General features: G+C 47.6%; 1 protein-coding gene across 1 annotated transcript; it reads left to right on the forward strand.

Annotated features, from left to right (window-relative positions):
* The first annotated feature begins 987 nt into the window (after positions 1-987).
* Positions 988-9,990, forward strand: WFIKKN1 (WAP, follistatin/kazal, immunoglobulin, kunitz and netrin domain containing 1). Its single transcript, XM_040355594.1, has 2 exons — positions 988-2,141; positions 7,895-9,990. The coding sequence occupies exons 1-2, from the start codon at positions 1,983-1,985 to the stop codon at positions 9,386-9,388; spliced, it is 1,653 nt and encodes a 550-aa protein (XP_040211528.1). The 5' UTR covers positions 988-1,982; the 3' UTR covers positions 9,389-9,990.
* Positions 9,991-14,105: the final 4,115 nt, after the last annotated feature.

The following is a 14,105-nucleotide window of genomic DNA, read 5'->3' on the forward strand; positions in this document are numbered from 1 at the left end:
TGCAAATGAGCAAGATACGCCGATTCACGAACGTACGTACGCCCGTCGCATTTAGTTACGCCGTTTACGTAAGACATACGCCGGCGTTAAGATAAAGCTGGTCTCTAGGTGGCGCAGCCCATGCAAAGTATGGACGTCGGAACAAGCGTATCTTTTTACGTCGTTTGCGTAAGTCGTACGCGAATAGGGCTGTGCGTAAGTTACGTTCACGTCGTAGGCAGTGTTCGACGTATCTTAGGCATTCTATCCGACGCATGCGCACTGGGATCAACACGTCAATTACGTGGGGTCATGCCTTATTAACATAAAACACGCCCACCTCTTCCCAATTTGAATTACGTTCACGTCGTAGGCTGTGTTCGACGTATCTTAGGCATTCCATTCCGACGCATGCGCCGTACGATCAACACGTCAATTACGTGGGGTCATGCCTTATTAACATAAAACACGCCCACCTCTTCCCAATTTGAATTAGGTGCGCTTACGCCGGCACATTTACGCTACGCCGCCGTAACTTAGGACGCAAGTGCTTTGTGAATACAGCACTTGCCTCTCAAACGTGCGACGGCGTAGCGTAAATGACCTGCGCTACGCCGGAACAAAGAAGCGCCGCTCTACCTGAATCCGGCTATTAGTATATTATTATATATTTATTTTAACGATCTTCTGACCATGTTCTATTGATTTAATTGCAGTAATCAAGCGATCCCTGGGCCCGGTGCATTGTGGAGCTTGTAGTCGGGGAAAGGTTTTGGGAGAGGAAGTAGTAGAGGAAGGAATGGGGTCCTGTTGTCAGGCAGATGTCAATAAAAAGGATGTGTGGGAAGGGGTTAAGTGGCAGCGGCCTTTGATCCCCTCATCTAGTGTCTGGAAGAGGCCGGGCTTTTCAGTGTGAATGAAAGGAGACAAGGGGTGGAATTGGGTTACTCCCCATCACCCACCCCAATCACAGTGCTGCCCCCATCCTCCTCCCTCTGCACACCTCAGTGCCACACACAAGACTGCCTCTGTCCCCTGGACACACTGACCCCTCTGTCACCATCAGGATGTGTGAGTGACCCCTCTGCCATGGCACCATGCCTATAACACACCGGTGTGCCCACACCCGGCTCAGCTGCAAGTTGCAGGCATTGTCTGGCTCACACAACAACTGTTACAGACAACAAAGACACATTTTCCTGGCTGCGCTCTGCATGCCGCCTAGACCCACCTGTGCCATTTCAATGACAATGGCACAGCTATAGCCTTGCTCCTGCAGAAGTGGGTCACCTGGGCTACTGTCTCACTATGTCTAGGCACCACCAGTCTGCCACTCCTCCTTGCTGTCCCCATGTCTCCCTGTAAAAACAGACACACTACCCCCCTCTCCTTCCACAGACACAGGGCTTGCTGCTCCCTCCCATCCTGGACTCAGCTTATTAGAAAGTTATCCTGTCCCACAGCCAGGGGCGGGAGGGAGGAGGACAGGGGAGGAAAACCCTGGCACGTCAGACATCATTTCTCTGGAGGCTATGCCCACTGGATACCTTCATCTCTCTCCCTCTGCAGTGCCAGGGTTGGCATTGTGACACAGTCACCTGGACACCTCTAGGAACATGGCCAGGAAAGGGTGCATATCACAGGTACATGCCAGCTGTACTTATATTGTAGCCACATAACCCCTATACCCATACTACACACATACCTGTATACATGCTAACCTGCAAATACACACGTCTTCAGATACACATGCCAGCCTGTGTTAGTCCAACATATGCATGCGACATGCTTACAAAAATGCACCCCAAACACGCACACATTATGCACATATAAGAATGGTATGTTGGCGCCCACATTATTTTTTTAGTAAAAGGCTCTACATTAGGGACATATGACAAAAGTCACATACCGCATGCATACACTATAAAAAAAAAAAAAGCATATACATAAAAACCATAACTGTGCGGAGTGTGCCAGGTGCCCGGGCTGACAGGTGAAGGGAGATGTGGCCAGTCATTTGGTTTGTGCAGCTCTGCTTGGTGTCGCAAGGTGCCAACCCAAGCCCAGCGAGAGGGCATTTTGGGATCTGCCCCAACCAGCTGAATGCCAACCTGTGGGTGGACGCCCAGAGTACCTGTGAAAGGGAGTGTGAAGCTGATCAGGTAAGAAATGGTTCATTATCTGTGCTTGGCTAAGCTTGCTCTGTCTGTTTATGATAAAATGCCTTATTTTTATTTTTTTGCTGACCTCAATCTGAAAATGCTAGGTGCCTGGCTGTAATGCCAGCTCTCTTTCTTAAAGTGGAGGTTCACCCTAAAAACGAATTTTTAACATTAGGCTAAGCATACTAAGGGCATTTACTTTCGGCAGGTCTTTTTTTTTCTCCGTACATACCTTTATATTCTGATTTGGTCCAGGGTTTCCGCGTTCTGATGACTCCGGGACCGGGCATTCCTATCCCTGCCTCAGGGTTCCGATGACTGCGGGACTGGGCGTTCCTATCCTTCGGTTCGATGATTGACGGCTTGTGAAACAGGTGACCTGTCGCACAACGCGCGTCACCAGATTTCCGGAAATAGCCGAGCTGCGAGTCGGCACTATACGGCGCCTGCGCCCGCCGTGTAGAGCTGACTGCGCAGGCGCCGTATAGTGCCGACTCGCAGCTCGGCTATTTCCCGACATCTGGTGACGTGCGTTGTGCGACAGGTCACCTGTTTCACAAGCCGTCAATCATCGAACCGAAGGATAGGAACGCCCAGTCCCACAGTCATCGGAACCCTGAGGCAGGGATAGGAACGCCCAGTCCCGCAGTCATCGGAACCCTGAGGCAGGGATAGGAACACCCAGTCCCGCAGTCATCGGAAACCCTGAGGCAGGGATAGGAACACCCAGTTCCGCAGTCATCGGAACCCTGAGGCAGGGATAGGAACACCCAGTCCCGCAGTCATCGGAAACCCTGAGGCTGGGATAGGAACGCCCAGTCCCGCAGTCATCAGAACCCTGAGGCAGGGATAGGAACACCCAGTCCCGCAGTCATCGGAAACCCCAGGGGCAGGGATAGGAACGCCCAGTCCCGCAGTCATCGGAACCCTGAGGCAGGGATAGGAACGCCCAGTCCCACAGTCATCGGAACCCGGAAGCCCTGGACAAAAACAGAATATAAAGGTATGTACAGAGAAAAAAAAAAAAATTACCTGCCGAAAGTAAATGTCCTTAGTATGCTGGCTCTGCTAGATGTAATGTTAAAAAAAAAATTTTTTGGGTGAACCCCCGCTTTAAATACTTTGATACACTAAATCAGGGATCCTTACCCAAGGTTGCATGGAAATCCCAGGGTTCCTCCAGAGGTTGCTAGGGGTTCATTGAGCAATTTCTGACTCTCAGATAAGTTCCCACTGGCACCATTGATATTTTTATTAATTCTTCCCAAGAAGCAATCTTCCCACATATTATCATATTAGTGTATCTGTGTTGAAAAGGTTGAGAAAGGATACACTGAAGGCTGCCATACACAGCTCGAAATTTGGTCACTTACTACTGCTGAATCAGTCGACACTTGGGATATGAGTGCCCCTCTCGGCACCACCATTTGACTTTTGTTGAAGGGACCAGGTGGAAAATTGTTGACCGAACAGCAACTGCATCCAAATCAGATGTAGTCACTGTTCTGGTACTTTGACAGCCTCATGTGCCCGCTGTCAACGTACAGTAGACGCAGCAGGGGATTCATCCATTGATGGGAGAATCTATTTAAGTTTTTTCATTCAGCCCACAGGCTAAACTAAAAAAAAACCTACACGGTTTAGGAGATATTTGCCAAAAGGAATACACCGTTGTCTACGGACTGGGAATCAGGGCCGATCCTAGGCAGGGTGCACAGGGTGCTTTGCACCCAGGCGCCTGCAGAGTTGGGGGCGCCGAAGTGCCAGAGTTTTTCCCATCCCTCCTTCTCTACTTGTTTGTGTCCGTCCAGAACTAGTGTTCTGAGCATAGGTGTGTGTCCGTCCAGAACTGATGTGTGAGCATGGGGCAGCCCGTCCAGCCTGGCAGTGCTCGGGGAGGGGCCTCTCTTCTTCCTGATCTTCCAGAGGGTTCTAGTTTTCAGTGGCTGCTGAGTGCTGATGTGCAGGAATGAATTCCTCACACTGGGAGTCTTGGATCCCGCACTGTCTCCACCAACTCCAGTTGGAATGCCTCCCCCTCCCATCCCTATCTCAGGCTGCACAGAGATCCAAGGTGAGTCACAGTGTTCAGTGTGCTGTATGCAGGAGGTTGGCATCCCCAGCATCCCTTTACATGTGCTCTGGGCTGCCCCAGCTCTAGATGTTTTATGGCATGATAGATTGCATAGGATACACAGCCCCTGCCCATTCCTGCGCCTCAGTAGTCCAGCTACAGATGTGATGTATAATGAGATGTACCAAGAGCCCTTTCACACTGACAGTGCTGGGGCGTTGGAGGTAAATGGGGAGGAGTTAGTAAAATGACCACGCCCATGTGGGGGTGCCAGAAATATTTTTGCACCCAGGCGCATGTGACCCTAGGATCGGCCCTACTGGGAATGCCGGATTTGTGAATGGCTAATGCCAGCTTTGACGGCTCCCGCATGCATGCGCGGAGTGACGTCATCGCCGCTCTGGCCAATCACAGCACCAGAGCGGCGATACCTGGAAGTAACCTTCCGGGGAGATGTCTGCGGCCGGAGAAGGGAGACGAGGACGGCTTCGGGGGCTTCGATCTAAAGTAATTCATAATGAGCTAGTATGCTAGTCATACTAGCTCACTATGGCTTTGTCTTGCATGTTTTTATTTTAAATTTTTTTTAATTTCTGGGTTTACAACCGCTTTAAAGGGGTTGTAAAGGTTCATTTTTTATTTTCTAAATTGGTTCCTAGTGCATTGTTGGCTCACTTACCTTTTCCTTTTCCTTCGATTTCCCTGCAAAATCTTTTTTTTCTATGTCTGAATTTCTCACTTCCTGTTCCTCCTCAGTAAGCTTGCCCCCATCATCTGAGCCGTTCTGGCTAGGGTTAGTCAGCGTGCTCGCCCCCTCCCTTGGGACTACATCCCTGCGGGGAGATGCTGTGAACGTTCACAGCATAGCTAGAGAACTGACCACAGTGCGTTCTCCTGCTTAGTGTGGTTAGTTTTTATTAAGAAATCAGAGGGGCTGGCAGGAACACCAGGGGTTTCACATAAAGGAAGCAATATAAAGAGAACAGGATACTTTCTCATACAAGTACATGGTACAGCAGGCTCATATCAGGAATATGAAGTGTTGGGGTAACAAACGCTTCAAATAATGCCAATATTCCTGGCCTGCAAGTTTGGGGTTATTGACACAGAAAGCAGCGAAGCCAGAGGATTGACATAACAGCATTGCAATAGGAGGTCACCAATGATAGACCTGTATTTCTCTTGAGGAAAAGTTTCCTGATGGTACCCATATTCATGTGATGGTTGTCACCTGATGGCCTGAGGTGGGGAAAAAATGCATTTCTGGTAGCAATGAGGTGATTTCAAATAATTTCCACAGCATTTTCAATCATTTATTTGCTGGAAACCAGGAATATACTATGGTAGAAAAATGATTAAAATCCGCAGTTTCTATACATTTCAGTGAGGGGGTTTAATCTCTGATCTTCATCTCCAAACCTGGAGAGCTGGTGGGTCCCTGGTAGTCTGAGGCCTTGTACACCCGATAGGTTAACCAGAGGACAACGGTCTGATGGACCGTTTTCATCGGTCAAAACCGATCGTGTGTGGGCCCCATAGGTTATTTAACCATCGGTTAAAAAAAAATGCCAACTTGCTTTAAATTTAACCGATGGATTCCTAACCGATGGGAAAAAAACGATCGTTAGTAGGCACAACCATCGGTTAAAAATCCACGCATGCTCAGAATCAAGTCGACGCATGCTTGGAAGCATTGAACTTCTTTTTTTTCAGCACGTCGTTGTGTTTTACGTCACCGTGTTCTGACACGATCGTTTTTTTAACCGATGGTGTGTGGGCACGACGGACCATCAGTCAGCTTCATCGGTTAACCGACGACACCGGTCCATCAGACCGTTCTCATCGGATGGACTGATCGTGTGTACGAGGCTTAAAAGTCCCATTTTGTGGGTTTCTCTTTATATACATATTTCAGGGATGTTTTATACTCCATTAGCTACTATTTCCATATTTAGTCAGTAATGTAAGAGGAGACAGGAAGATGAGAGGAAAAGAGAAAATAAGAAAGGGATGTTCAGGGCCAAGTAACCGAGTTCAGGGATTTAAGGACAGAGGCAATACCAACCCAATTAGCTGGATTCAGGTACAGTTACGACGGCGTATCAGTAGATACGCCGTCGTAACTCCGAATCCGCGCCGTCGTACATTTAAGCGTATGCTCAAACTGAGATACGCTTAAATGTTGCTAAGATACGACCGGCGTAAGTCTCCTACGCCGTCGTATCTTAGCTGTCTATTTACGCTGGCCACTAGGGGCGTGTACGCTGATTTACGCCTAGAATATGTAAATCAGCAAGAAACGCTTATTCATGAACGTACGCACGCCCGTCGCAGTAAAGATACTCCGTTTACGTAAGGCGTTTTCAGGCGTAAAGATAAACCACCAAAAAGATGGCGCAGCCAATGTTAAGTATGGACGTCGGGACAGCCGTCGAATTTCACGTAGTTTACGTCGTTTGCGTAAGCCGATTCAAAATGGAGCTGGGCGTAGGTTACGTTCACGTCGAAAGCATTGACTATTTGCAACGTGATTTTGAGCATGCGCACTGGGATACGTTCACGGACGGCGCATGCGACGTTCGTTCGGCGCGTCATTTACGTGAGGTCACAATTCATTACCATACAACACGCCCACTACAGCCTACTTTGTGAATACTGTACTTGCCTCTCTAACTTACGGCGGCGTAGCGTATATGAGATGCGCTACGCCTGCCTAAAGTTAGGCACAGCTACGTGAATCTGGCTAAATGTGATTAGATGAGCAAGTTGTAACGATCAACTGCAAGGGGGGCCTTGGCTGGTTGGAAGGGGGGATTTTTCTTACTTCTGGGCCAATAGTAATAAGATAGTTTGGCCTAGTGGCCCTGAGTGGAGATACTTTGCAAAGTCATTGACACATTCTAGGCATTATGTAGCTACAGTATCTGTTCTCTCTCTTCAAACGTTCCATCACAAAGTTTGGTAGAGGGGAATTTTCCAGTTTCAGCTTCCTTTGTGAGTCTGAGTTGTCCTGTAACCAAATGCAGAGACTGGCCACATAAGCTGATACTGTTAGCTGTGAAAAAAACATGTCCCCTAGGAACCGAATCCTTGCACCATAGGCGTGCGCACAGGGTGTGCCAGGTGTGCCTGGGCACACCCTAATCACCCCATGTGCCACACATTCCCCCTATTTTCAAAAATTATAAAAAAAAAAATGAAACAAATAAAATAGTAAAAAATAATACAAAATAAAATAATAAAAAAAAAAATTACTGACACCATCCACTACCCTACTGACACCAATTTCTACCCTACTGACACCGTCCACTGCTCTAATGACAGCGTCATCGTCAGTATATATACACATAGACACAAACATGTTTTTGAGCTTTGGGGTGCACACCCTAATGCAATGGGCTGCACACACCTATGCCTTGCACCATGCCCACCGCTCAATATAGCACCATGGCACATTTAGCATTTTATACTTTTTTGGCCCACAGAAATCTCTCCCTACTATAGAAGGGCTAGTTGGTTTTGTTGCCCGTGGCCAAAAGTTCTTAGTCCTCCCCTGATTAGTTGCTAATGCAGGGTATGCTTTGAATTTGACATCTTTGTCACCTGATTGGGCACATGTTGTGATATGTGTTTCATGGATCTCATAAATGTCTCTGTCATGGTTTCTTTCTTCTTGTAGGAGTGTGAAGTTTTCGAGAAATGCTGCACAAACGTCTGTGGACAACGAAGCTGCGTGGCCGCCCGATACCCAGACTCTGGCCTTCAGGCCCCTGGGTCTCTTCATCCAACTACTTGCTCTGGTTTTATTTGCACTCAGCAGGGTTCTGACTGTGAAATGTGGGAAGGTCGCCCCGTTTGCCGCTGTCGCGAAAGATGTGGAAAGCAACCAGGCTTCACTTGTGCCTCGGATGGGCTCACTTACTACAATCGCTGCTACATGGATGCTGAAGCTTGTGCTAGGGGTATAACCTTAGTGGAGGTGCCCTGCAAATTTGTGTCATCCTGGCCAGCCACCACTGCAGCCCCTTCTGAGACTACCCCCCAGACCACCCAGCCTTCCACGCCTCTGGAAATGCCCATGCCTCCTGCATTGTACCATTCACCCTCACCACAGTCAGTTATAATCGGTGGTACTGTAGGGCTGCAATGTGAATCCAGTGGACGCCCACGTCCAGAAATCCTATGGGAGAAGCAAGGAGATGGTCCCTCAGCTCCATTGATGAGGCCAGACCAGATGTATGGAAATCTTGTTGTAACCAATTCTGGCCAGCTGGTCATCTACAATGCTCGTCCAGAGGATGCTGGCATTTATGTCTGCATGGCCCGCAACTCTGCAGGACTGCTGCGTGCTCAGTTCCCTCTTTCTGTTGTGAAGAAAGGGACCACCACAGCAAGTTCAGGACACCAGCGGCTAGTCCATCCCTCTGAATGCCCAAAGCTCCCAGAACTCAGAGAATGTCTAGGTCCTCAAGCCCTACGCTGGTTCTACGACTTGCAAAGTGGTGACTGTCAAACTTTTCTTTATAAAGGGTGTCCAGGTCCTGCTAACAACTTTCACACCTATGAAGAGTGTCGTGCATCATGCCAAACTCGACCACCAGATCACTGTTCCTTGCCACCTGTAAGAGGTCCATGTAAAACTCCAGAATGGAGGTGGGCCTACAGCCCTCTCATGCGCCAGTGCTTCTCTTTCATTTATGGTGGCTGCCGTGGAAATCAGAATAATTTTGAAAGCAGGCAAGCCTGTGAAGATCGTTGCCCTCTGCCACGAGCCAAGCAATGCCAAGGGTGTCACCTTCGAGGAAGGCTGGTGCCCAGTTTGTGCCGAAGTGACTTTGTGATTGTGGGAAGGCTGGAAGATTCAGGGGAAGAACGAGTGCTCCGTGTTCTTCTCATAGAGGTGCTAAAAGATGACCACATGGGTCTTCATCTTTTCCATACCGAGTATCTAGAGGTCACCATGGGAGAGGGAGGAGGAGGAGGGGGGTGTCCATGCACCAATCTTGCAGGTTTGGGGGACAATCCACTTTTGATTATGGGGGAAGTACAAGATGGCATGGCTTTATTGGGACCCTCTAGCTATGTCCGGCCAGCCAGTGAGAAGAGACTGAGGAAAGTCAGAGACATGCTTGATAAAGGGACTTGTCAGATGCTGAACCGATTTCAGGACTGAACTAGACTTCCGACATTTAAGGACTACATTTTAAAACATAATTTTTTTTATAGGAGAAACAGACACTGGTTTTTATCTTGAGTCAGCTGTTGTAAGTTAATGACACGCGTCTGTAAGGATGGTCCCCAACCAGGAACCCTTGAGATACATGAGGCTCTTGGCTACTTTTGAAGTTTCTTAAAGCAAACTCTTCATTGGTGCTCATTACCTTTTTTTTTTTTAAGAACATGTACTGTATTATATACTAGCAATGCCCGCCAAGGCCAGATGCCAGTCCAACCATTGGAAGCCTTCTGGAATAAAAAATGATTTTTATACCATAATTCTGCTGTAGAAGAACCTTTGAGCACCTCTACGTTTTGTGCACAGACCTCATAAGAGATTTGTGCCCTCACCTGGCATTAACGTACTATGATATTAGCTGGACAGAAAATTCTGCCATATAATGAGATTCACGCAGAAGAGCTGGACGCGTCTCAAATGGCGTGGAAACTGTGCCGTTGAAATTTCTTATGTAGGGGGTCCCACACCAGAGGCCTGTAAGCCAGATATGTCAAGGCCAGCACTTACCATAACAATGAATTGAAGCTGCCTATGTTAAAGTGGAGTTCCACCCATAAATATAACATTACATCAGTAGTTTTAAAAAAAATTCATTAGTCCTTTAAGAAAAAAAAATGTTTTTTAGATGCCTTCAAAGTGTTGTTGCTAGGCAGAATAGTTAATATTCCCACTTCCTGCACCTAGGTGCTTAAAGCGGGAGTTCCCCCAAAAATCAACTTTTTGCAGTTAGATCCAGCATACTGCTGACATCTGCAGTATGCTGGTCTTTTTTATCTATTTTTTGGTACTTATCGTTATAGCAGTATCTCTTCTATGCCTCCGAGCGGGGATTACTTCCTGGTATAGGCGTTCCCTTCAAGACAAGCAAGTTGATTGACAGCCTTCGATAGCGCGTCACGGCTTCCGAAGATACACGAGTGGCGCTCAGCAATTTACGGCGCCTGCGCAGTCAGCTCTACACGGCAGGCGCAGGCGCCGTAAACAGCCAAGTGTCGCCTCGGCTTTTTTCGTTAGCCGTGACGCGCTATCGAAGACCGTCAATCAACTTGCTTGCCTTCGGGAACGCCCATTCCCCGACGGATTCCCCGCTCGGAGGCATAGAAGAAATACGGCTATAACGATAAGTACCAAAATAAAATAAAAAAGACCAGCATACTGCAGATGTCAGCAGTATGCTGGATCTAACTGCAAAAAGTTGATTTTTGGGTGAACTCCCGCTTTAAGCTTCCTAACTTACACCGCACAGACTCCTGGGAATGTAGTGGGTGTAACTTTCCAGGAGTCTGTGCACTCCCCAGTCTCGAAGAATCATGTGACTTGGACAGTACAGGTGCTGAAACATGATCTGAAACCTATTACACTGCTTGTGCAGCACTGAGCATGTGCGAGATCTGCAAGGCTGAAATCCAGGAAGTCATACAGTCTGGCTTCATGATGCCCACACTTAAGATGGCCCCAGTCAATTTCTATTTTATAAAGTGTCTAAATGCTGTAACAACCTAACAAAACGGACCTTAGTTTACAGACTAACTTTACTAGAATACATTAAGCTTGTGTATTACAGGGGTATTTATATTTAAAAAGTGAAATTGTGGCCGGAACTCCGCTTTAAAGGTTTGTTTTTTTATTTTCGAAATAGGTTCCTTTTAAGCTAGTGCATTGTTGGTTCACTTACCTTTTCCTTCGATTTCCCTTCTAAGGCCCAGATTCACGTAGATAGGCGTAAATATAAGCGGGCGTAGCGTATCGTAGTTACGCTACGCCGCCGCAACTTAGAAAGGCAAGTGCTGTATTCACAAAGCACTTGCGTCTAAAGTTACGGCGGCGTAGCGTAAATGTGCCGGCGTAAGCGCACCTAAATAAATTGAGGAACAGGGGGGCGTGTTTTATGTAAACTAAGCATGACCCCACGTAAATGACGCATTTTTTGAATGGCGCATTCTCAGTATCACGTCGAATTTTAAAAATTAAATTACGCCTGCTCAATGCCTAGACGACGTGAACGTAACTTACGCAAAGCCCTATTTGCGAACGTTTTACGTAAACGACGGAAAATTTGACGCTGTCCCGACGTCCATACTTAAAATTGCGTACACCTCACTATAGCAGGGGTAACTTTACGCCGGTCCGACGCCTTACGCAAACGACACATATAGATACGCCGGGCGCACGTACGTTCGTGAATCGGCGTATCTACCTAATTTGCATATTCGGGGCATAAATCTACGGAAGCGCCACCTAGCAGCCAGTGTAAATCTGCAACTAAGATACGACGGCGTAAGAGACTTACGTCAGTCGTATCTAAGCAAAAATCTGGCGTATCTTGCTTTCTGGATACAGAAAAAAGGTACGCCGGCGCATCCTAGAAGTTACGAGGCGTATCAATAGATACGCCGACGTAACTTCTTTGTGGATCTGGCCCTAAATGTTTTTTTTCTTTGTCTGAATTTCTCACTTCCTCCTCAGTAAGCTTGCCCCCATCATCCGAGCCCTTCTGGCTGGGGGTTAGTCAGCGTGCTGGCCCCCTCCCTTGGAACTACATCCCTGCGGGGAGACGCTGTGGCGTAAAGTTATTCCCCATATAGGAGGCACAACTCATGCAAAGGTATGGACCAGGGAACACAGCCGTCGTATTTTACGTCGTTTACATAGTACGTGAATAGGGCTGGGCGTAGGTTACGTTCACGTCGTAGGCAGTGATCCGGCGTATCTTAGGGAGTAGTTCCGACGTGATTTTGAGCATGCGCACTGGGATACGTCCACGGGACGGCGCATGCGCCGTTTGTTTTAAGTACTTGTATGGCACTCGGCCCATCATTTGCATGGGGTCACGCCTCATTAGCATGGCTCACGCCCACTTCCACCTACGACGGCTTACGCCGAGGGAACCCAGCGCAGTTTGGGAGGCAAGTGCTTAGTGAATTCGGTGCTTGCCTCTCTGCGCTATGTCGGCGTAGCGTATATTAGATACGCTACGCCGGCATAAATATGCGCCAATGTATGTGAATCCGGGCCTTTGTGTTTAGTATCACTTTAAGTAGGCCCTCAGGTTATATAGTTGTTAGCAAATCTAAAGGAGACTGGACACAGATTGTACAATCAACCTGCAACATGTGTGGGCAGTTTAACATCTCACAGTCATATACATTGCTGGGCAATGTGCAGTCATATGGGCAGTTTAAATGTATTGATCTGTTATCAACAGCCCTTGTTTGTGTGCAATGCAGCCAAGAGATGCAGTCCCAATTTGACCCCTGTGTGGGTTCATGCCCCCGAACGGAGATGATATAAATTTGGGGTCATGCCCTCGCACAGATGTCAAATTGGGAGCAGCAGCTGTGTCCGCTGCCAATAGACATGAATAGGGCTGGCTGCACATGGATGTACACAGGTGTACTTAAAGGAGTTGTATAGGAAATTTTTTTTTTTTGCTGAAATGACTGTTTACAGGGTATAGAGACATAGGGCCAGATCCACGAAGCAGTTACGCTGGCTTATCTATTGATACGCCGCGTAACTGCTAGGTTGCTCCGGCGTATCTTTGTTTTGTATCCACAAAACAAGATACGCCTGAAGCTGGGCTAGATCCGACTGGCGTACGTCTTAGTACACCGTCGGATCTAAGGTGCATTTTTACGCTGGCCGCTAGGTGGCGCTTCCGTCGATTTCCGCGTTGAGTATGCAAATTAGCTAGATACGCAAATCCACAATCGTACGTCCGGCCGGTGCATTTTTTTACGTCGTTTCTGTAAGGCTTTTTCCGGCGTATAGTTACCCCTGCTATATGAGGCGTACTCAATGTTAAGTATGGACGTCGTTCCCACGTCGAATTTTGAAAATTTTACGTCGTTTGCGTAAGTCGTTCGCGAATAGGGCTTTGCGTAGAATTACGTTCATGTCGAAAGCATTGGCTTGTTGCGGTTAATTTGGAGCATGCGCACTGGGATACCCCCACGGACGGCGCATGCGCCGTTCAGAAAAAACGTCATTTACGTCGGGTCAAGACGTATTAACATAAAACACGCCCCCATCTCATCCATTTGAATTGCGCGCCCTTACGCCGACACATTTACACTACGCCGCCGTAACTTACGGCGCAAATTCTCTGTGGATACGGGAAATACGCTGTAAGTTACGGCGGCGTAGTGTATCTGAGATACACTACGCCGGACGTAAAGAAGCGCCGATGTACGTGGATATGGCCCATAATAGTTAACTGATTCCTTTTAAAAATTATTAAAAATAGATAAAAATCAATCATATAATGTACCTACAGTTTTAGTTTCGTTTTTGCATGCTGTTTCCTGTTCTGTGATGTACAGAGACTCAGAGCCAATACAGGGCAGTGATGGTTTGTAAAACAAATCTGATTGGTGTTGAGGGGTTTTAGACACACAGTAATCCCACCTCCTTGATTAGTGACCACAGAGAGAAAGCTCCCATGACTTTTTTCATCAGGAAACAGACAACCAGGAAGTGTTCAGAACAGAGAAGGATTACAGCAACATCAGAGCAAAAACGAACAATGAGGACATGAAACCAGGACTGCAGTAAGGTAAAGGAAGCTATTTAGCACAAAAAAAATTCCTTTAGTGACCCTTTAAGCCTACATCTGTGTGAAGGCCGTGTTTTCCTGCACGGGATACACAGGTGG

The sequence above is a fragment of the Rana temporaria genome, chromosome 6, assembly GCF_905171775.1.
Source record: "Rana temporaria chromosome 6, aRanTem1.1, whole genome shotgun sequence".
Lineage (NCBI taxonomy): Eukaryota > Metazoa > Chordata > Amphibia > Anura > Ranidae > Rana > Rana temporaria.

What these genes read in the sequence shown, in the direction of transcription:
- WFIKKN1 (XM_040355594.1), top strand. Translation starts at nt 1,983, where the DNA reads ATGTGGCCAGTCATTTGGTTTGTGCAGCTCTGCTTGGTGTCGCAAGGT. An exon ending in GGGAGTGTGAAGCTGATCAG is followed by an intron (nt 2,142 to 7,894) that starts GTAAGAAATGGT and finishes TTCTTCTTGTAG; the next exon opens with GAGTGTGAAGTTTTCGAGAA.